General features: G+C 38.6%; 1 protein-coding gene across 4 annotated transcripts in view; it reads left to right on the top strand.

Annotated features, from left to right (window-relative positions):
* FAM3D (FAM3 metabolism regulating signaling molecule D) overlaps nucleotides 1-22,935 on the top strand; it is a 30,010-nt gene extending 7,075 nt beyond the window's left edge. Inside the window, exons 2-11 of one of the 4 annotated variants that reach the window (XM_087923566.1) lie at nucleotides 832-891; nucleotides 1,251-1,323; nucleotides 4,901-5,011; nucleotides 8,520-8,543; nucleotides 10,015-10,138; nucleotides 10,259-10,317; nucleotides 14,874-14,924; nucleotides 15,564-15,648; nucleotides 19,004-19,130; nucleotides 21,211-22,935. In XM_087923566.1, the coding sequence (XP_087779692.1) occupies nucleotides 1,311-1,323; nucleotides 4,901-5,011; nucleotides 8,520-8,543; nucleotides 10,015-10,138; nucleotides 10,259-10,317; nucleotides 14,874-14,924; nucleotides 15,564-15,648; nucleotides 19,004-19,130; nucleotides 21,211-21,300 (684 nt within the window). In that variant the 5' untranslated portion in view covers nucleotides 832-891; nucleotides 1,251-1,310 and the 3' untranslated portion in view covers nucleotides 21,301-22,935. Of the gene's footprint in view, nucleotides 1-831; nucleotides 892-1,233; nucleotides 1,324-4,900; nucleotides 5,012-8,519; nucleotides 8,544-10,014; nucleotides 10,139-10,258; nucleotides 10,318-14,873; nucleotides 14,925-15,563; nucleotides 15,649-19,003; nucleotides 19,131-21,210 lie in introns of all 4 variants that reach the window. The other 3 variants (XM_087923568.1, XM_087923567.1, XM_026721708.2) reach the window with 3 other exon arrangements.
* Nucleotides 22,936-23,142: the final 207 nt, after the last annotated feature.

The raw sequence follows: 23,142 nt of genomic DNA, 5'->3' as shown, positions 1-23,142 counted from the left end.
AACTTATGAAGAACTAGGAACAATAAACAATGCCTGGCTGCTTTTAAGCAACGTAGTGGGTTTTTTCTTCTTTTAATCCATATGACATCAGCATAAAATATTTCACTTTCTGAGATGATCTGGTGAAAACCAGGACATCCAAAGTGTGTCTGTCAAGCTGCACATTTGCAAGCAAAACCCTTCTTATAGGCATTGCATAGGCAATATACTTTAAATGGGGGCTGTGCTTCATTTACATGGTTGTGGCTCCCATCTTGAATTTTTTAACTGTTGCCTCCCCAGATTCCAGTCATCACAAGTTTAGTGATGTTGGAAGAAATATCCATCTGGTTCAGTTCCAAATGGGGAGAAAGGCACTGGAAACATGGAGGCTGATTGGGAAGGTGGTTTATTGGTGAACAGGACCACATGGGTTTGAGGTCCTGGGCAGCTGACCATATGGAGTTGAGAGAGGTATTTATACCCTCTCTTGGGCCCTGCCCTTGAGCTTCCTGTTCCTGTGCAAGAACATGCATTCTATTGGTTGTCAGACTCCCAGGGGCTATGCAGGGGTCATTGCTGAGGTTGTCTGAGATAAGTTTGGTTGAACCTTGCTGGGTGATGCAATAAACGGTCTTGGCTGTGCCATGTGGTGAGCTCTACTGATAGGTAATCCTATTATGTCCTGGAGAGTCATGTCTTAATCCCATCACCCTGGAGCTGAAGGTCTAATTGTCTTGAAGATAGGCTGGCCCAGTCCTGCTCAATAAGCACCAAATATCTCCTGAGGCCAGGGAGCTGCAAGGAGCTACTCTTTGTCTTTAAAAACATGTTTTTCCTTTTCTCATCCAGGGAAATATAATATCCTGCCTTTTTAATATTGCCTAGAATATTTCATTCTTCTAGGAGAGGGTAACTGCTAACTTTCTACAGTAATATTCAAATCAATGTGTGTCACAGAGTGGTTAGCACAAAATCCTTGATCAGGCATGAAATTCACCAACGGTCCTTAGACCATTCTTTATTATAGCCCCATAGAAGCCCACTGTAGATTGAAGAAGGTTGAGGTATCGGTGTATTAAATAAAAAATAACTTCTGTTGTTTATCAAGCAGCAGTAAATGTCCATGTCATTCATGCTGAGGAATTATGAACATGTTTGAATTGTTCACACATCAAAACAACTCTCTCCACATTGTACTATATATTGCTTAATTCTACAGCAGTTCATATTCTTCCAAGTAAGTTGTTTTAGTCTTTTTGTTTCAACAGGTTAGCTGGTGTCCTTTCTGATAAGCTTCCGTATATCTATCACTGCACAGGAATAAAAACATGCGAACAACAGGTAAGCAACAGAGTTGCTTAGGCGAAATGGGCAGGATTGAAATACATGAACGGATGAATGAGTGAGTGAGTGAGTGAGTGAGTGAGTGAGTGAATGAGTGAATGAGTGAATGAATGAATGAGTGAGTGAGTGAGTGAATGAATGAGTGAGTGAGTGAGTGAGTGAATGAATAAGTGAGTGAGTGAATGAGTGAATGAATGGGTGAGTGAGTGAATGAATGAGTGAGTGAATGAATGAGTGAGTAAGTAAGTGAATGAGTGAGTGAGTGAGTGAATGAGTGAGTGAGTGAGTGAATGAATGAGTAAGTGAGTGAATGAGTGAGTAAGTGAGTGAAAGAATGAGTGAGTAAGTAAGTGAGTGAGTGGGTGAGTGGGTGAGTGAATGAATGAATGAATGAATGAGTGAATGAATGAATGAGTGAGTGAGTGAATGAGTGAGTGAGTGAGTGAGTAAGTGAGTGAGTGAGTGGGTGAGTGAATGAATGAATGAATGAATGAGTGAATGAATGAATGAGTGAGTAAGTGAGTGAGTGAATTAATGAGTAAGTGAATGAGTGAGTGAGTGAGTGAATGAGTGAGTGAGTGAGTGAATGAATGAGTAAGTGAGTGAATGAGTGAGTGAGTGAGTGAATGAATGAGTAAGTGAGTGAATGAGTGAGTAAGTGAGTGAAAGAATGAGTGAGTAAGTAAGTGAGTGAGTGAGTGGGTGAGTGGGTGAGTGAATGAATGAATGAATGAGTGAATGAATGAATGAGTGAGTGAGTGAATGAGTGAGTGAGTGAGTGAGTGAATGAAACAGAGAGGCTCTGATAGGGAAAGAAAAAAGATTCAAAAGTTTTGTTTTTGGTTCTCACAGCTGATCATTGCCATTCACCTTCCACTTTCTGAGGTATTTTAGCAGATATTTTAGGAGTTAATCCATAACGTCCCAGATGTCATCTCCTTGAATAAAGCAGATATCCCTGATTCTATCAGAAAAAACTTCTGCCAGCATGACAACTGACATAATGTGTCAAGCAAATGATCATTATCAAAACACAAAGCAAGAATAGGGAGAAAAAGTTAATTTGCACATAGGCATGACTACATTTACAGTACAGGTTTTCCCTTTGAAAATAAATACCATGGAAGGGATTTCCATCAGTCTAACATTGGACTGGTGTCTGGGCATGCAAAGCTTTTTGTTTGTTTGTCTCATGCATCCCCATGGAGTCATACTTCCATCCCTGACTCCTATATTCTGTACTCCAGCAAGCCCCAGACTAATTTCTGGGCCAACTAAAGATATAATGTCTATTTCTCTCTGGTCGCACAAGAATAGATGCTCCCATTGACAAAAGATTGTTTTGTGGCTCAAAGGAGGATAGTTCATGTCTCTACAATGGGTAGATATAAATCCTTCTTTTAACAAGCCACCAGAGGAACAATCTGTCCAGCAGCACCCTGCTTTTTGAATGCTCCTTTTAGTGGCTGCCCATTCATTTGAGGCACTAACTACACATGGACAGTTTCTGAGTCCCCACCCAGAGTGTGGGAACTAACTAGTCCAGCAGCTTTGTAAAGATCTAGGGTATTGTCCAACTTCAAAGTTACTTCTCTTTCAGGGTCAGATAAAAGATCTTGGGAAGGAAAAAAGCAGGCAGAGGATTTGAGTTACGGTTGTAGGGTTGGCTTAATTTTCCTCCCATTTTCTCTACCACCATATTAATTAGATGGAGTTGTGTCACCCTTGTGTGGGGGTGTGGACAGGAAATATGACCAGAGTCTACTTTATTGTAAGGCTACATTAACGGAATCCCACAAATCTAAAAGTGGATTTCTCCCCTGTTGCAGCCCAACAACAGCCCAACTTTTAGGGCTCCTCTTAACAGCCCAAGAAGCTAGAGACAGTCTGTGCCACTTGCCACAATCACATTCTTTCTGCAGGCTAAGCTACCTCTTATCTGACCGACTGTAGCTCTTCCCCATCTTCCAGTACCATTTCCCCATAACATTACAGGTTGAGGGCGAATTATTGACCCAAAGGAACTGTACTTTGTCCTCTCTAGCAGTCCTTATTGTAGCCCTCTGGTGATATATTGGTCACTATTCTCTCTGTCTAAGCCGGTGGTCTGCCTGGATGGGCAGATTCGTATTTAAAACCCCTGGCTGGCAAGAATAGAAAATGGCACTTTGTGCCCTTCTTCCCAACAAACATCTGATTATTTGTTTGACTTCTAAACTGCAACATCCGTGGCAATCCTTGTGGCATGCAAGAGTAATTAAAACAGAAACATAAAATATGCATCTCCCAAAGTCGGTATCACCTAGCATGGGAATTTGTAAGAATGCTCACAGCTGGAATAATCAAGTCCATGGATTGTCTCCTTAAGTAAATGACCTGGAGAATTCAAAACTTCTAGGTTGATACAAAATTTATCCTGTAGAAAGATGTCAAGGTTCAGGCTCTAAAGCAAAACTTTGCTACAGCCTAACATCATTGTATCTGTCTTTGATTCTCTCTTTATGAGTTTGCTTCAGCATACTGTGTTAAATAGGGATTCAGAGAATGAACTGAAAAGTTCCATTCTTGGGGACCTGAATATTTTCCTTAGATTAAGGTTTTATGAGGTGTACTGTATTTCCACTTTCAGAAATCTGTGGCCACTTTTTCTCCTCCTCCTCATTATCTCTTATCTTTATACAAGTTGGTTATGATAGCCCTTCCAAAAATAGGTAGCTCATCATTGTTAATTTTCCAGGGTTTTGTGAGGAAAGTTTTCCTCACAAAATTTAATTTTGTTATTTGAAAATATAAAGGAGTGAATTCAGCACTTGGGTATGCCCTGACCCAGCTTCGTCTTACCTACTTTCTCCATTCTGACCTCCATTATTCAGAGCTTCTTTCATTTTTCATCTTCTCATCCTTGTTTATTGGCTGATTCATGAATAGCTGCATAATGACTTGGTGGCTGGTTTTACACATCATGCCAAACAGTAAGCCATGGTTTACAATTCACAAAATCCAAACAAACCACAGTGTGACTTGGTAGAATGTATGAATCTTGGCAGAGGTTGAACAAGCCATAAGCCATGGACTGTTTTAACCATGGACTGTTGAATAGATTCAGTGCTGGGATTCAAATTTTTTTACTACCAGTTCTGTGGGTGTGGCAGGGGAAGGATACGGTAAACTCTCTAGTCAGAGGTGGTATTTGCCAGTTCTCCAAACTACTCAAAATTTCAGGTAGCGGTTCTCCAGAATTGGTCAGAACCTGCTGAATACCACCTCTGAATAGATTGCATGAAAATCAGATGACACACAAAAGGAGACACACCCTTCTCCCTGAGATTTTGGATTCTTGCTTCCAGTGAGAATAGACAATACTAGAAGAGTTTCTGATATTTCTTAGCTGAAAAAAAAAATTGATTCATCCATAGCATGCCAATTCTAAAACATCACACTTTATTTGACTAACTGAAGAGGTGATACTGTTGACATTTAGGCTGCAGAGCAAGGATTGGTTTTTATGAGTTTAGTAACGCACCCAGCTTCCTCAATTTATCTTGTACCTGACCTTGTCTTCCTTCTGGCCTAGGTGTGTTGAGGATCATTGTGATGCTGTTTACCTTAGCTGCAACTTGGCTATTTGCCAGCACCTTTTTGAAGAACACAAGCATGCATTCAATCAATTTGAAGACATGGCTGAGTAAGTTATAATAAATTATATACTTCTTTAATCTCCGCTCCATTCCATTTTTTCCCTTCTTCTTTTGCCCACTAGGCTCTGCCAGCTTAGCAAATGAAATGCCACGGAAAGAATGGAAAGAGTCTCTTTTGCTGCTTTCCATCTTTTCAATCTAAACTGTCGTCCTGGGAAGTATGGTTTGTCTGCAGGACTTTGTTGGAAAAAAAATATCCACCTGGTTCAGTTCCAAGATGGGACACTGGAAACAGGGAAGCTGATTGGAAAAATGGTTTATTGATGAAGCCGAACCACATGGGTTTGTGGTTCTGGGTAGCTGACAAAATGGAGTTGAGAGTGGGTGGTTTTTATACCTTCTCTATACCTTCTTTGGGCTTTCTATTTGAGCTTCCTGTTCCTTTGAAAAACATGCATTCTATTGGCTGTTGTCGGACCCCTACGTAGGGGTCATAACCAGCTCTATAGGTAGGAGAGGAAATGTAAATCCTAGGTGTTCGTCTGAGCTCCCAAGTTTGGTTGAAATTTTGACTGCTCTGAGATGATGCAATGACTGAAATACCCTTAGGAGATTGTGCAGTGTAGTGAGCTCTGTATCTTCTGGGTCTTCTGCTAAATGATAGTGGGTTAAATCCCATTATGTCCTGAAGGATCAGGTCCTGTTCTGAGCTTGGTTGTTTTCTTGCACTTCTTTATTATCCAACTAGATAACAACATCAGTACTGGAAGGCAGAGGGGTTTGCTCGATTATCTAGGTGGGTAAATGAAACAACTGCAATAAAACAACCAAGCTCAGAGAGCACCAACGACCTCACACTTCAATCCTGAGCTATAAATATTTTCTTCTAATGATCCTTTCTCTGCAACAATGGGGGGGGGGTCTCCATTCCATAGCTATATATACATTTCCCAAAATGTTTTCTTGATACGCCCAACTTCTTTTTTTCTCCATCAATTCTTTTTTAGCAAATGGGAAGGGACTTGTATGGCATTCAGTTTGCTGCAGAAAATTAATACCTTTGATTCTGTCAATAGGAACATTTTCTGGATAATCTCTAGAAGACTATTATGACATATATCTACTTTATTTGATACCTAAACAAAGCATTAATTACTCTCTGAGGGTCGGATGTAACAACTAAGGTTGCTCTCTGGGTTGATAAATATACAGCTTCTCCTTTCCTGTTTAATCTGTTCATTAACGTCATGATTGAACCAGTGAATAACTCTGACAATAATGCCTTCAAATTAGTGGGCTGCAATATCACAAAATTAATGTACTCAGATGATGCAGTCCTTATTGCTTATTCTCCCTAGAAGTCCAAAAGGCCATGGAAGATGGAAGACAAGGTGGAAGACAAGTATTTTTCACCAGCCTCCAGAGGGTCCTGGTAGTCCCTTTATCTGATTTAACTTCATTAGAGGAAGTGAGCTGCAGCTCATACAAATATGTGGCTTTTGGTCAGAAAAGAACCAATTGGACTCCTGATTTTTTTGTCACCATAAGATAAAGCAGGTCTTCTCCTACAATTCCCCCAGGCTCATATTCAGGAAAAGATCAGCTTTTCCTTCCATATTTAAGATGTGATTCAGATTGAACATTCCTCTAAGAAAAATTAGGAAGGGTTGTCTTTTCTCTCTACTGTAAATAGAAAAAAAATTCCTTTCTGCAGAAGAAGGTTATAGCAATAGCTTCCATCAGAGCAGAGGAAGATTGGATAGAGGATGGTTGGAAATAAGGTCAACATGTGAACAGCGTTTTTTCACTTGAAACATTCATCCCTGGAATTATTTGTCTTGATGGGAACATGTGTGGACCCTGGGACCAGATGCTGTTTCTGGCTTCTGCTAGATTAGAATATAGTACAGAGATAATGTTTCAGATTCATAATATTCTTGTTCCTTCCTGTTTTCCTGCTTTATATTGTTTTGTATTGATTAAACTGCTTCTTTTGATGAGAACCAGTAGAGAAAATGTTGAACAAATCAATCATCTGAATTTCTGTCTGAATTTGGCAAATATTTGCTAATGTTAGCCCCTGAGAGTCTTTGAACTGTGGCCAGGTAGAAATGTGAGTTAATAAATGTTCGGTATGCTCATATCATCTCAGGGCTAAAAGTTATTATATACACTCTTTTTTACATGCAAATTCAATCCTCCACTTCCTAATCTCCATCCACTTATACCCTTGCAAGTCAAGGAGAAACATCTAATGGAGATTCCACTTGTGAGTATCAGCAGAATTTTCACCAAATTGAGAAGCTGCCTTTAATAATTTTCTCTAGTCATGTTGGTCCTACTTAAGATCCAAAAAGCACAAATAAAAGATCCTTTGGGGATTTTTTTTTTACTCAGCCTAGGAAAATAAAGCACAACAAGGATTTTGAGAGCTTATGACTACACTTACGTCTTCTTCCCTGCTTTCAGACATCAGATTACAAGACTGAAGTTCTGCATAATTCTATTGTTGGTCTCCAAAGTCAAATTGGATTTTTTAATAGATGAGACTTGGGTAACTTTGCAGTTCAAGAGTCATAGCTCAGCCTCCTGAACTTCTGGAAGACTGAAGTGGGTTGTGAATGTGTGATATTATTGCAAGTATTGAGGCAAATTTTGTGAATTTTACAATGGAAATGAAAGTCTTCTGGAGACCAATTAATCCCATCACTTCTCTTCAGTTCTCCTTAATCTTCAAGTGGTAGGAAATTGCACCATTGCATCCAGCTGTTCTGCTGAATTTCATCAACACAGCCAACTAGTCAAATTTCACTGCAATGGCATCTCTTTCAGAAGTGGTATTCAGCTGGTTTGAAGTGAGCTCTCCAAACCGGTAGGAAATTTCTTGAAACCCACCACTGATCTCTTTCATACGTTTGATTGTATACATGAAAGAGAAGGAAGTAAAAGAGAAGGAAAACACTGCCAAAAAATCTTCATCTTTCAATTGCTATAAAAACTGTTCACATATGCATTCATGCCATGTTACGCAATTAAATTATTAGGGCTTATCAATTCACTCAATTATGGGAAACAAGTGGGAAATTAAAGAGATTAATTATTTAAATTTATAAATAATCCTTTAGGAGTCTTAGTGATAACATCTTATTTAAATATAGAGAATAAAATGAATTCTTCAGGCCGCTAGACTTTGAGGGGAAATTGCTATTTTCAAACCTTATTGTATCTATTTTGATGAATCATGGAAGCATGCAATATCTATTTCCATTATCTCTTACTTTTACCAAAAAATAACCCCTAGGATTTTGTGAGGCAAAACTTTTCTTTGCTTACAAAGCATGAGAGTTACCTCAGAGGCTTTTTTTATGAGGGCAGGGAACTATACTGTAATCAATAGCATATTTTAGTGGTCAACTTTTAAATGAAAGAGGCCAAAAGATTTTGGTCCCTCTTATTCCAGAAGCTTTCAAATCCATTCATAAAACAATCAGTAAGAGAGCTGATTCTAATCTGATTCAAAATATTTTGTTTTGTCTTTTCTGATGGCTTCTGTAGGGTCCAACACTGAATTAAATAAAAGTGAGTACATTTCATTTGGTATTATTTTTTAATCCTTTTTTTTTACTTTTACATCAGAATGCTAGTTCTGCAGATCTCTGTTTTCTGTGATTATAATTTTCAGGACAAAACCCCTGAGAAGAAACATTGGTCATCCCCAGAATGCCCAAGGCCTAGTTTCCTTCTCATTGCTCCAACCAACATTTTTCTCCATGTACATCTTTGTCTCCTTTCTTGTAAAGATGAGAAGACAAAGCTGCCACAATATTTTCCTCCTCAATTAAGAGCCAGGACAAAACAGCTTCTTTCTCTTTTGTTTCATTACCAAATGTATTGGTACAGAAAGCAAAAGGAGCCCATATACTTGGTCCCTTAGATAAAAGCCCAATAAATCCTTCTTGGTGTGTCTGGTTATTTTTCATCTAACCCAAACTACCAAATTCTACCCCCAACAATGGTGGTTTTAAGACAGTTCACACTCAGACATGATCACTAACACTAATAGAGTTTCACCTATTCATGTCTGAGACTTAGTTCCTTTCTTTTCCTCGTCAGGTGCACAGCTGACTCCACATTTGGAGGGGTCATTGGCATCCTTTCTACCTTCAATGATGCATGGCAGGGTTATCTGGCTGTGGTAGAGACAGTTCTCCAGTCAGTATTGTCCAACTGGACCTATCAAATGGACATCAGTAGTGGCCCTAAGGACAGCCAAACTCTGGCCTTGACCCTGTCAGCTGGTATCTCAATGAAATTAAGGTTGTTGATATGTTTTCCAGCAGAAAGTTACTCACAAGGCTTTGCCCTGACCATTCAGAAAGAAGAGAGACATCACTGGATGGAAACAGACACAAAAGGCCTATCACAAACCAAAATGGAAGTTCAACAGAAAACCTAAGATGGCCAATATCATTCTTGGTCCATGCACCCATAAAATAATTTGGAAATATTTGGGGGAAATGTACAGGCTAGTCCTTGATACATGACCACAAGTGGAAGCAGAATTTCCATTGCTAAGCAAGGCAATTAAGTGAGTCAGGCACCATTTTATGACCTGTTTTGCCATGGTTTTTAAGTGAACCACTGCAGCTGGTAAGCAAATCAATGTGTGATTGTTAAGGGAAGCTGGCTCCCACCAATTGACTGCTTGGTAGAAGCCAGCTGGGAAGATCATGAATGGTAATCATATCACACACACAAAAACGCACCCCAGGACACTGCAACCATTGTAAATACAAGCATCCAAATTTTGATCATGTGACTTGTAGGGAATTCTGTGACAGTCATAAGTATAAGGATTGGTTGTAAAAAACATTCAGCGCCATGATAATTTTGAATGGTCACTAAATGGTTGTACATCAAGGACTTACCTGTATAGAGTTTGAGTCAATGATGTGGTACAAGGGTCACAATGAACAGAGAAATGGAGATCTCTCACATAATATAACTTACAGGATACATTTTTTTAATCCCTTCTGAATTTTCTTGCCAGAAACACCATTAACACAAAATAAGTGCAATAACAAAAAACGATGTCCTGAACAGACTTTTTCATTCAAAATCATCAGTGGTGCAGCAAATGTGGTCGGTCCTTCCATATGCTTTGATGGCAATATGTAAGTTCGGTGCAGTCGATGTACTTCTGCATATTCATTTTATTAGACTGTGGCTTTGCATTTACCGGTCGTGCTGGTTGAACGTCAACACTCAGTCTCTCTCTTCATTTGCATGTTTAGACTAATGAGCAATGTGAAAAATAACGTCGGAAGAGGTTTGAACATAGCACTTATTAATGGTGAGTTTTTCCAAAGGTTCAATCATATTTGATGTGACTTGTCCTATTTTCTTAATTGCTCCTTCTGAAATCAATGAGGCTTCCAGTTGGAGTGCTGTTTTGAAGTGAATTATATTATTTCCTACTAATTTTGGGAGTTCTGTCTAGTCAGAAAAATTGCCAGAACATCTAAAAGGCATGGGTGCAGATGAGGAGATGTAGAACAGCTGCATTCTTCTAGCCATCTCCAGAAGAAATCTGCTTTAATGGTTTTGGGGAAGTGCGTATTTGTATGCAGATCACTTTTTGTGTTCCTTTGCTTAAATCCCAGGAGTGGTCACGTAGCCATGCAAAGCACAAACTATGCAGGAGAATCATAGACACGTACAGAAAGATGGCTGGTGTTATTGTGCAGTTTCCCTAGGATTATTTGTTTTCTTATTTGTTCCTTTGCTTGTTAGATTTATATCTTGTGAGACACAACTGTGAGTGGCTAACAACAATAATAAAAGCACAAAAATAAAACAGGTTAACAAACAAATATGAAAAACTGGTGCCCAGTCAACAGCATCCATCCAACTATGTAGTTCCCTGGGTTTTGCTTCCCCGATGCCTCGGGGTAGTGGGAGAGTCAACTCTTAATGACTTTCTGGAAAGCTAAGAGGCTGGAGCCCTGCCAGATCACAAGGGCGAAAATGTTTCACAGGGCTGCTACTAATAATGCATTGCTGTTCACTGTTAACAGAAACAGGTGAAGATGATAAAGGAAGATAGATAGATGGATGGATAGATAGATAGATAGATAGATAGATAGATAGATAGATAGATAGATAGATAGATAATAGTTGATAGATAGATGATAGATAGACAGACAGACAGACAGACAGATAGACAGACAGAAGAGAAAGCAAGGGAGAGAATAAAGATTTTCCCCTCATTTCTACTTGTTGAAAAATTGCAATGAAAATGAAATTGTGTTGCAAAATTCAGAAATATATGGATTGTGAATAAAGAAGCATGTTTTGATTCACATTGGTTCAAAAATGCAAAGTGAGATAGGCTTGGGTTTAATCAAGTACATTTCTCTCCTATTCCCAGTAGATTAGATTAGAATTAGAATTCTTTATTGGCCAAGTATGATTGGACACACAAGGAATTTGTCTTGGTGCAAATGCTCTCAGTGTACATAAAAGAAAAGCTACATTCGTAAAGAGTCAAGAATCACAAGGTACAACACTTAATAATAGTCATAGGGTACAATAAGCAATCAAATCATACTAGGAAACAGTCAATATAAATTGTAAGGATACAAGCGACAAATTTCCAGTCATACAGTCACAAGTTACTATCCACAAGAAAGGCTTAATTCAAAAAGTAAGGATTTTTTTCTGTACAGTATTGAAATGATTTGAATTTATATTCTAGAACCGATGAATTTGCTTGCCATTTAAGGGCCCCAGTCTTAAATACTGTTATCATATGAAGATTTCTCCCTTTGTCTGCTACTGAATATGGCTATGTCATTCACATGATGCTATTTCCAAATCAATGCTGGTTCACTGCATCCAGTGAAAATACCTTAGCTTCTCTATAACTTTGAAGAAAGTACTACTGCCACTATCATTCTGTACTTCTATATGAGTGGAACAAGCATTCTAATGGATATTCCTGCCTAGGAAGTATTTCAGTCTTTCTCACTCAGGGTTTATCCCCATTTCACAACTGTCTCATCACCAAATTGGGTGAGCAATCTGTAGGACAAGGAGAGATAACATTATGTTCCCCATCACCCCATTGCTAAAGGTTAGAATTCTCCTTTCCCATTTATGTTACCATGAGCATGCCTTTCCAAGTTAGTTGATATATTTCACTTTATTACAAGCTAACCTCAACAGTTTGTTGTTCACAGGACAACACAGCTGAAACTCTTCTACCCCAAATGACTAGGAAAATATTGAAATGGTGCACCACTGAATGTATTTAATACTTTAAAAAAAGGAAAGGGAAAAAGTAGGTAGGTTATGGGGGGAAATAGTATTTTTTGTAAAGGGCAATGCTTCTGCCAGGTTTCAAATGAGCAACTTTCTATTTATAGGACAAGTGTTATAGTCATCATGTTGTTAGATATTAGAAGATATTAGAAATCCTGGTAACCTTTGATTTAGATGCGGGTTATTCCTGCCCCTGTGAAATAGCTAATGAACTGCAGGAATTAGCTCTGACAAAGTGAAATGCACCAACCAAAAGAGACAAGAGCAGCTGAGGCAACATCAGAAGGAAAAGAATGCTTAAAAATGCCAAGAGGTCACATTCACATTGGAAGGTGTGGGAGTGGAGAATAAAGTCATTCATTCCAATAGAACACACTATATGTAGACCAGGGTTGAACTATGGAGTCCTTGGTACTCTTGCTGAGCTCGGTTGTTTGCCTGCAGACATTTCATTACCCAACTAAGTATCGTCATCAGTGCCCAACTAATGATGATGATGTGCATTGAAGATTATATCTAGTTGGTCTTGAAACTCCCAAGTTCGGAGAGCACCAATGTCTCCAACATAATCTATTTCTACCCTTCAAAAATGGCCTGCTCTGATGATGGAAGGGAAGAGGAAACAGACAATGTTCTGGAATCATAAAATGATATAAAACAGATCATTTTATGATAATTAAGCTAACCTTGAGATAGTATGACATCTGGCAAGCCCAGTGGACGTTGGCACTGTTAAAGGCCTCATAAACCCTTTCTGTAGCTTAATCATAAATTCTATTTATAAAGGAAGAGAATCCCCACAACGAGGGAATGGTTGGTGAAGATAACAAAATTTGCAGAGATGTCAAAATTGACTTGTTTGATTTGAGAAAAGACAACAATATATCTGGAAATGACAGAACCCCCCTCCCTTTTTTTCTTTTTGCTGAAAATGGAAAATATGGAATGGAAAATAAAACAAACTTGATTTTAATGATTAGAAAGGATAGAGTATGGAAAGAAGGGATTATATTATATATATTATAAGTAAACTGAAAGGATAAAATATTCAAACTTTCTGTAAAAGGATTCTTCAATAAAAATTAATGCTTAAAAAAAAGGAAGAATGGGTCACTATAGATACAGTTAATGAGAGGAAATCTCTGGGCCGTCTCCTACTGTGAGACTGTAGACCAGAAAGAAAAGTCCAATCAGATATCACTTGTCTTTGTAACATAAGAAGAAACTTGTAGTTATTCAAGATCAATACATGGGAAGAAAGCCCTAGGAGGCCCTGAGACTGCAAATGGCAAAAAAGCCATATCCTTCTAAGTGAGTCAAGACTGGAATAAATGAGCAGAATTTGAATGGGTGAGATACAGTGCAGCAAGGTACAGAAAGAGCAATTGTCCTAATGACTCTAAAAGGAGTAATAAAAAGTATATCTCTGGATATAAATGATCATGTGCCTCATGTACACATGTGTGGTAAAATTGTATATACTGTAGTATCATCACCAGTGTTACCACCATCTTGCCTGCATATCAGGAAACATATCTGAGTTGGCAACAACTCAGGCTGTGCTCAGGTATTCTACCAGTTCGGACTGGTTTTATAGAACTGTTTGCTATGATTCTGCGCAGTTCAGAGAACCAGCAAATTGTGGCCCTGGCTGGCCCTGCCCCTCTCCACCTGCCCCTCCCCTCCGCAACATTGGGTGTATGCCCGATATTGCTGACCAGCATCCTTCCCTACCCAGTCATTCCTTAAAATAATTCTTTTTCCCCCCCTCCAATTTGGAGAGGCCTCTGAATCCACAGAAGGGAGCTAGAAAGGAGATTGTCACCTTGGGAGCCAAAACATGACTTTTTACAAATAATTATCAATTTAACAAACACATTTTGAAGAGGAAGAAATCCTATAGCTCCTGCTTACAGCAAATGTCCACAGGTGGGACCTTTAGCAATAGTTAATATTGTTAAACATTTAATAGAAATTCCTACAAGTTGTTTGAGTCAGGCTTTGCAGTATTTGATTATTGAGTTATAGTATCTTCATGAAGGCTACACAATTTATATTCAGATAACTGGAAGATTCAAATACTTTAGAAAAAAAGTGGCAACACTTTCAGGCTCACACATTCACCTTCCCTGGAGTATTGATTCAAAAATCTACATGATTTTTTCAGTGAGAAGTAGAGTATGAGAATTGTTCGCCCATAAGAAGCAATTCTTATTACAATGGCAATTTCAACATCCTGGAAAACTTATCATCCTTGTTTACATAGTTCCTCATACTTTGAACGTTCATTTCTTTTAAAATTATCTGTATTCATTTGTAGATTTTGGCCATGCCCCAAGAACAAGCACAAAACCTGTCTTTAGTGGTTTTAGCAACAGGACAAAAGGGAGAATGCAGAGAATGCTGGAAAAATAATTCTTATCGTATACTTCCACCCATATTGAAAATATGTTGCACTTTTGATAACCAATTAATTTTAGCCTTTGACATTTTTATTTCATTTTTCCATCATTCCAGAGACTGAACTAAGTGCACATACTTTATAAACATGTTTCATTAAAACTTGTGTTTCACTTCAATCTCCAGGAACCACGGGACAAGTCATCAAAATAGATAGCTTTGACATGTATTCTGGAGGTATGTGAAATTGTTAATCTGTTATGTATTAATAGTGCAACACTGAAGGTTAAAGGGAGTTGAAAGTACAAGAAAATTTCCATAAAACAAAGAAATTGTTAAGCTGGTTAGCTTATATTATTGGTTAATATTAATATTAATTCTGTAGGTCCTTGTAACTTCTGAATACAGGCTAAAATTCATAAACTGGGTAACCTCCAGGTTAAATTTCTGTAATTATTGTAGTCTATTGTACCTATTTCCATTGTTGTTTATTGTACTTATCTCCATTGTAGTCTATTGTACCTATTTCCATTATAGTCTATTGTACCTATTTCCATTGTAGTCTATTGTACCTATTTCCTATTGTACCTATCTCAAAGGTCTTCAAACAAAGCAAAGCAGGTTGCTTCAGTCTATGGGATTATTCTTGCATACAGAACCCTTCTCCAGATACAGTTTCTAGAATTCTATACAGTACACCCAACATCTGGAAAGCCCAAGCTTACCTATAGCATTTGGTTGCTTTATTTTTGTTGGGGGGGTTGTTACATTATTTGTTAAGAAACACTGTGATTTCCTTTATTAGTTACATTTTCTATATCTCAGATGTTCATAATAAGTAGCTTACAAACTTTTTTTCCTTGGTTTCTCTGTAAGATATTAAGAATTTGCTGGATTTTATGAAAGGAATTAGCAAAGGCACCCTTGTGTTCCTTGCCTCTTATGATGACCCAGCAACAAAGTAAGTAAACCATTTCTTTCATTTTATTAGTCTTGTGCTATAATTTGTTTACATAGAAATAACACACAAAGAGATCCATATTAAAAGTTCCTGTTAGTGATGTAAGCATTATATGATCCTCCGTATGACGCTGCTCTTTACATCTCCTACCAAAATACACCAAGATCAGTTCTCAGTTGTTAATATCCTTCTTTTGATGCAGAGGAAATAAGACAGATGGGTAGTTGAGTATTGAGTATGTGTTAGAAATTCTGTTAGAAATTCTGATTATATATAGCACCACGCCTCAAATAAAGTGTACAGTCATCATGTGCTTTACTGCTTAACTGTTTTAACTGAAACAGAAAACTCTACCTAGAACAAAAGAACATAGAGTATATACCCAGGGGTGGGATTCTGCCTGATCAGACTAGTTCTATAGAACCAGTTGTTATGATTCTGCCCAGTTCAGAGAACCAGCAAATTGCACTACTGACTGGCCCCAACCCTCCCCAGCCTGCCCGTTCACTCCTTACCTAGCATGCACACCACCCAACTTGCCTGACTTGTGCTTTCACCTAATTTTTGGTAATTTGCTATTTTTCCTTTTTTTTTTTTTTTTTTGGCCCCACAATCAGTTGTTCCAACTATCAGCTGTGCAGGGAGGTTTAGATTAGCTAGAAAGCAGGCAATTGTTGGCTTTCTTGCTTTGTAGCTAATCTAAAAACAGAGCTGAATCTTCCTTAGGACTGAAGCTTCTATTTTTCAGTGGAGACTCAGGTAGCTGATTGCAGAAAGATAGATCTCTGAGTGAATCTGTGATTCTGTATGCAACTCAATCTGTCTGCCTGCTTTGCTTGATTTTGGGTAAAAGTTGCTCTTTTTTATAAAAAATTCAATATTTACATAAATATTTACATACAAGCCACATCTGGACAGTCACATCACCACCAAGCCACACCCAGTCAGCAAGCCATGCCCACCCAGTTACATGACCATCAAGCCACACCTACCAAATTAGGCCACACCCACAGAAGCAGTTGTTAAGAAATTTGAATCCCACCCCTGTATATACCATAGATCCAAACTTGTAAACACTGCCATCTACTGGCTGCATATAGTCATTGCACAAAAATACTTTCCAAAAATGAATTCCAACATATAGGATAACAACTAAGATGAATACACCATCAAGGTTGACATATATTGTGAGAGAACCTATTCACTGTGTTATTTTTTATTAATCACATTACTTACAATTAACATGCAAGATAATGAATACATTTCATAAATTGCCCTTTTGAAATAGTTGAAGATTCTGTCGTTCCTAAACCAGTAACACATTTAATAAACAATTGAAGAAATTGATATTATTTCCCTGACCTTTGGAGTAACAAGCTTGAATATTCTGTTCTGATAAAGGAATGAAAGACTGCATTATACCAGATAAATATGATTCCAGGATCTTAACAGGACATGAATATAACGATGTAACTGTTTAAATATAATGGATATCTCAGAAAATCCTTAGTAAATGTTAGTTATACTATTGCTGGATATCTAACTCAGGAATACGGACATTAACTTGTTTGTTTAGGTCTTATCCTATTATTTACATGTTTTGGACTAAAGTTGCCAGATTTATTACTATGACTCTAGATCAGTGGTGGCTATCTTTTTTGGGCTCCTGTGCCAAAAATTGTGCATGAGCTTGCATGCTTGCGCTCACGTGCCAGCACCCAGAAGGCAACGTGTGGCCCCCCCACGCCAGCACCCAGAAGGCAACGTGTGGCCCCCCACACCCCCTACACAATCCCCACCCAACCACCCACCCCCTGCTGCCCCCTTTCCTGCACCGTGCCTCACAGCTGATTTTCAGCTGGTTTGAGGTCTTTTTCTGCCTCCCAGAGGCTTGAGGAAGGCTTCTGCAGGTTTTGCAGGCTGAAAACTTTCCCCATTTCAGTCACTTCCGGTATTTTCAGAAAAACAGGAAGTGACAAAATGGGGTTAGTTTTTGGCCTGCAAAGCCTGCAGAAGCCTTCCTCAAGCCTCTGGGAGGCCGAAAAAGGCCTCAAACTGGCCGAAAATCAGCTGTAACGTACATGCATGCGCAGTGAGGTAAGTTTGCCTGCAGCTCGCATGCCAGTTCAAATGGCTCTGTGCCATAGGTTTGACATCATGGCTCTAGTTCAATTGTTGTTTAAAAGGTGCTTATATTCCTCTTAGCTATAGCCACCGTTTTGAGCACTGTAGGCCTTGGCAGCATGTATTTGGCTAAAGAAATAATTAGACAAGACTGGAAATTGTACATTTTGTTTATTAGCATTGGGATTATTGATATGTGTTGCTTATCAGTGTTTCCATTTGTCTTTTTTTGATGAAGAAGCAAGAAAAAGGATAAATTTCAAAACATGCAGGCAATGTTTGTGGGATTCTTTTGTTTATAACATAAGTTCCAGAGGTGTTTTTCTTTGTTGCTCTGCTTATTTATATAGTACAGAAAGAAAAGTAATAAACATTATTTTTAAAGGCTCATGGGCAATTTATGTTAATATATAAAATTAATTGAAGACAGGCTTCTGTAAGTTGCAAGATACTGCAACTATAAATGGCTCTGAAGTTGTTGTTTTTTTCAGCTGCAGAAATATGGGAAGATATTGTGCAAAAATTCTACCTTATGTAAATGGATAGTAAAGAAGTTTGGATTAATAGTGCTCTGGTATTCAGTACTGTCCTAAGCATGTTGCAATGCAGTGGAAATAACTCCAGGGAATATAGAGTATATCAGAAACAAATGATGGATAAGAAGGAGGGAGAAAGGAAGGAAGGAAGGAAGGTTCATTCCTCATGGCTAAAATACTTCCAGTCCTACTTCTACTTTTCTGGAAAAGGATGGTTTGGGATATAATGAATCCAAAATCTGTTTGTTTTGGTTTTTTCTGTTTCACACTAGCTTAAGAGTATTCAGAATCCCAATTCAAAACATCTTGTTTTGATAGTTTCTTGCAAAACAACAAGGATAATAGAGGCAGACAGGCCTACAAAGGGAAAATTTAAGGATGGCTCTCTTCTCCATCTGCCTGGATAGAGAGGGAAGCTCCTAAAACCTTTGGCTCTGGGAACCACAGAGCTGTTCCATGGATGAATGGTAATAGCTAAAAGAGGAAATATTTTATGCAACAGATTTGGCCGACACAGAGTAAGGAGATCTGCAGTCTGAATGAGCTTTGTACAGATGGATCTTCTGTCTTCTGAAAGGCTGCATTGTAAAGTGCTGAACTGATCAATTTGCTAATTCTGCAGCTGTTATCCTCCACCGTTTAAATTGCTGTGTTAAAGGGGAAAATATATGTCAAAATAATTTTCTGTCTCTCAGGCTAAATGATGAAGCCCGGAAGTTATTTTCTGACTTAGGAAGCAAATATGCTTCCCAGGTGGGTTTTCGAGACAACTGGATATTCCTCGGTGGGAGTGGACTCAAAAGCAAAACTCCATTTGAACAGGTGCGTTGTGGTAACAATAGCTGTGTGCTACAATCCCAAGTGACACATGCTGAGATGGTTTCTTATTTGGCTACTTAAGGAAATGGCAGAATCAGAAAACTCCTAACCCGCCTCCAATCTGTTGACTCTTAGGACTACGGCAGAACAGGAAATTCCCTTTCCTGACAAAGAGGAAGTCCTCTGTTAATGTCAGCTCTGGTTCATTCCCTTGGCAGGTATTCCTGTCAGCCCTTAGATTTAGGCAAGGGTAGAAAACAGGATTGCTGAGTGTTTTGGGGTGTGCTTTCATGTGGTTAGGGAATCTGTCCAAGCCCATCTCTTCTTCTTCTTCTGTTACAGCATCCCCATGGTCATGTAATTTACACTCAGACGCTTGACAACTGGCTCATATTTATGACGGTTGCAGTGTCCTGGGGTCATGTGATCACCTTTTGCAACCTTCTGACAAGCAAAGTCAATGGGGAAGCCAGATTCACTTAACAACGGCGTTACTAGTTTGACAACTGCAGTGATTCACTTAACAACATTTAACAAGGTCATAAAATAGGGCAAAATTAACAAATTTCTCACTTAGCAGCATAAATTTTGGGGTCAATTGTGGTCATAAGTTGAGGACTACCTGTAGTTGCCAAGCACCCCATGGTCATGTCATCACCATTTTCTGCCAACTGCCCCAGAAAGTCAGTGGGGAAACCTGCAGGGAATGTTGCAAGCTGCTGTCATGTGCCAAGAAGATGCCCTCTCATCTCTGGAGGCTGGCAAAAAGAGCTGCCTACCAAAGGATTTCAAAACTCCAAGGAGCTCCGGAGCTGAAATCCTTCAGCAGGCAGCTTTTTCAGTCAGCCCCCAGAGACTAGAGGGAAGCAGCCCCTGAGTGGAGAAGTAATACAGAAAGGTAAGGAGTGCAAGGTGCCTCAAGCAGGGGTGAGATTCAGCAGGTTCTGACCAGTTCTGGGGAACTGGTAGCGGAAATTTTAAGTAGTTCGGAGAACCGGAAAATCCCACCTCTCATTGGAGATTTTACAGCATCCTTCCCCTACTACACCCACCAAGCCACACCCACAGAACCGGTAGTAAAAAAAATTTGAATCCCACCACTGGCCTCAAGGGATCGAAGGAGGCTCAGCACAGGATGTGTATTAGTGTATCTCTGCTCAGGGGCTGAAAATCCTGCTCCATACAATGTGAAAATATAACAAAGCTTTTAAAGAAGCATTTAAATGCTTAGCTTATTCCTTTCTTTAAAGTTAACCAACGGACTCTGCTGTTCTATATGTTTACCATATTCTACTTAGCTATGTTACCCTGGAGATAAAAGAAAAGAAAAAAATCTCCATCAAAACAAGATTTAACGCTGGCAGAAAGAAAGGACCCTATAAGGATCTCCCAGAGTAAACAGAATTTTGCTTAATTTATAAAAAGACAGAAAAGAATACTCCTAATGAGGTGGGTGCACATCATGGACACATTTGCAAACAAAGTAGATTGCTTGCAAACACCCACCGTTTTTCTTTTCTATGAACACCTACAGAATTTACATGGAATTTAGTGGGAATAGATGTGCTTCTCAGTGCTACTGCCGGTTTCCTTTTTGCAATGTTTAGTTAAACATGCAGTAATCCGACCATTTTTCACACTTATGACCACTGCAGCAGCCCCATGGTCATGTGATTTACACTCAGACGCTTGAAAACTGGTTCATATTTATGATGGTTGCAGTGTCCCGGGGTCATGTGGTCGCCTTTTGTGGCCTTTTGAAAAGCAAAGTCAATGAGAAAACCAGATTCGCTTAACAACAGTGCTACTAATTTAACAATGGCAGTGATTCACAGAACAAAAATGGCAAGGAAAGTTGTTTAAAGTGGAGCAAAATGTCTCACTTAGCAACATAAATATTGGGCTCGACTGTGGTCGTAAGTTAAGGACTACCTACTGTAATACTTAGCCAGAAATATCTACCAGCTACTGAGCTGAAGAAGCTAATGCTTTGATTTTGTGGAATCCATATTCCTATCTGTTGAAAAGTGTAACTATCCAAAGCAAATACCTAATTTTGTTTCTTTTCCCCTTTTTTTTACAGCATTTGAAAAACAATAAGGAGACAAACAAGTATGATGGATGGCCCGAACTTCTGGAAATGGAGGGCTGCGTCCCTAAAAAGATAGATTAGCATAAAATGAATTTTGGCATAAGAATGAACTGTACTCTTATCAAAAAGATTTTTTTTTTTTTTACTTTGCCTAACAATCTGGGATAGTGAATTTGAAATGAGTCCGTCTTCAATCCTTGAGGTTTTGAACTCAAGAGTTCACATCAACCTTCTGGTCTCATATAAAAAGGTCAGTTTATCTATGTGTAGGATCCTTTTCACTACTATTCTGACATATAAGTGAGGAGTTCTGATGAACTACAGGCCTATACTTCCAGCTGAACTAATGCTTTGGGAAATCCTATGATCATTCTAGACCTCACAAATACAAGAGCGAATCCTTCAAAAAGAGCTTTTAGAGGTGAAGATATCTGTAACCTAGGACAGAGATGGACACTGTTTCATTCTTGGGAGCCATATTTAATATTTCAGCTAAAGCAAAGACTGGCAAGCTCAAGAATTTGGGAGTGGATATTGAGATTGGACACAGCACAGTTTTCGGATTTATCTTTGGTTTGTGTTACATTGTTTAAATTCTGTTTTAATCTTCCATTGCAGTTTTGTTGTATTTTTGTGCTTCAATATAGCATGAAACCTAGATGCCAATTTTGAGTACACCATCCTGGCCACCAAAACAATCAAGGTTATAATGAAATTAAGACTTGCTGTTCGTGTAAATGCAACCACTAGCTTTGAAATTGACTTGGATGAACATCTGGGAGTATCTAATTGATGAAGACTTACTGAATTAAATTGCAAACTAGTGGTATGATACAAATGACATCTTTCATATTCATGTATGACATTTGGCATAATGGCATAATTAGGAAAATAATATCATTATACGAATAAGTACATTGATGCAAATCATGTCAATTATATAATTTGTATAATGATATCATTATGGTGTGTGTGTATAAAACAGTATGGAAATTTGGTCTATTATATGTAAAACCTGTTGAATCAAGATTTGATAAATCAGAGTTTCACTGTGTTTTTTTTTTAAGTAGAATCCCAAAACCTTCATAGTACCCAAATATCACATCACATATCCCTTTTTTTTTTAAACTGTCAAGTATTCCAAAAATACATTATGTATCCTGGGATTATTTCCTTTGGAAAACATTCTGAGACTTCTCAGGAAACAACAACTGAATGAAAAACTGCTGGTGACCTTCTACCACTGCACCATAGAGAGTATCTTAACTTACTGCACCTCTGTATGATTTGCCAATTGCACAGGGGCAGATAGGAAAGCACTCCAGAGGGTTAATGTCATTGCCCAGAAGATCATTGGTTGCCCACTCCCCTCTTTGGGAGAGCTTTATAGCTCTCACTGCCTTAAGAAAGTTCAAAACATTCTCAAAGATCCATCTCATCCTGGGAACCCTTTTTGAACTATTAACATCTGGCAGATGGTACAGAATAATAAAAACAAGGACAAATAGGCTGAAAATCAGCTGCTATCCCAGGGCTGTAGCTCTGTTGAATTCTACTGTATAGTGCTGTGTTGGTGCAGTGTCAGGGGTTTTCAATTCAATGTGTGGAGTGTGAAGGATGTGTTTGTGTTTATTTTCATGGTCATGATGTGCAATGATAATGGTGTTTGATTTTGTTGAACAAGGTGCAATGACAATAAAGTAAACTAACAACAAACTGTGTCAGATGTGTAAGACCAGGTCCACACATGAAGGTTCAATATAATTGATTCATTGCTAAACAGCCTATGCACAAGAATCTTGTCAATGAACAATCAGCGCTTGGTTAGAGTTAGATAAGGGTCAACAGCACTTGGGGAGGGGAAGGGGGTTGAACTTTGATTGTGGCTACATAGGGATTCTAGGTTGATCTCTCTTTTCGCCT

Source organism: Pseudonaja textilis, chromosome 2, assembly GCF_049901715.1.
Source record: "Pseudonaja textilis isolate UNSWEBS1 chromosome 2, rPseTex1.2, whole genome shotgun sequence".
NCBI classification, from domain to species: domain Eukaryota; kingdom Metazoa; phylum Chordata; class Lepidosauria; order Squamata; family Elapidae; genus Pseudonaja; species Pseudonaja textilis.
This window is presented reverse-complemented; position numbering and strand designations above follow the sequence as displayed.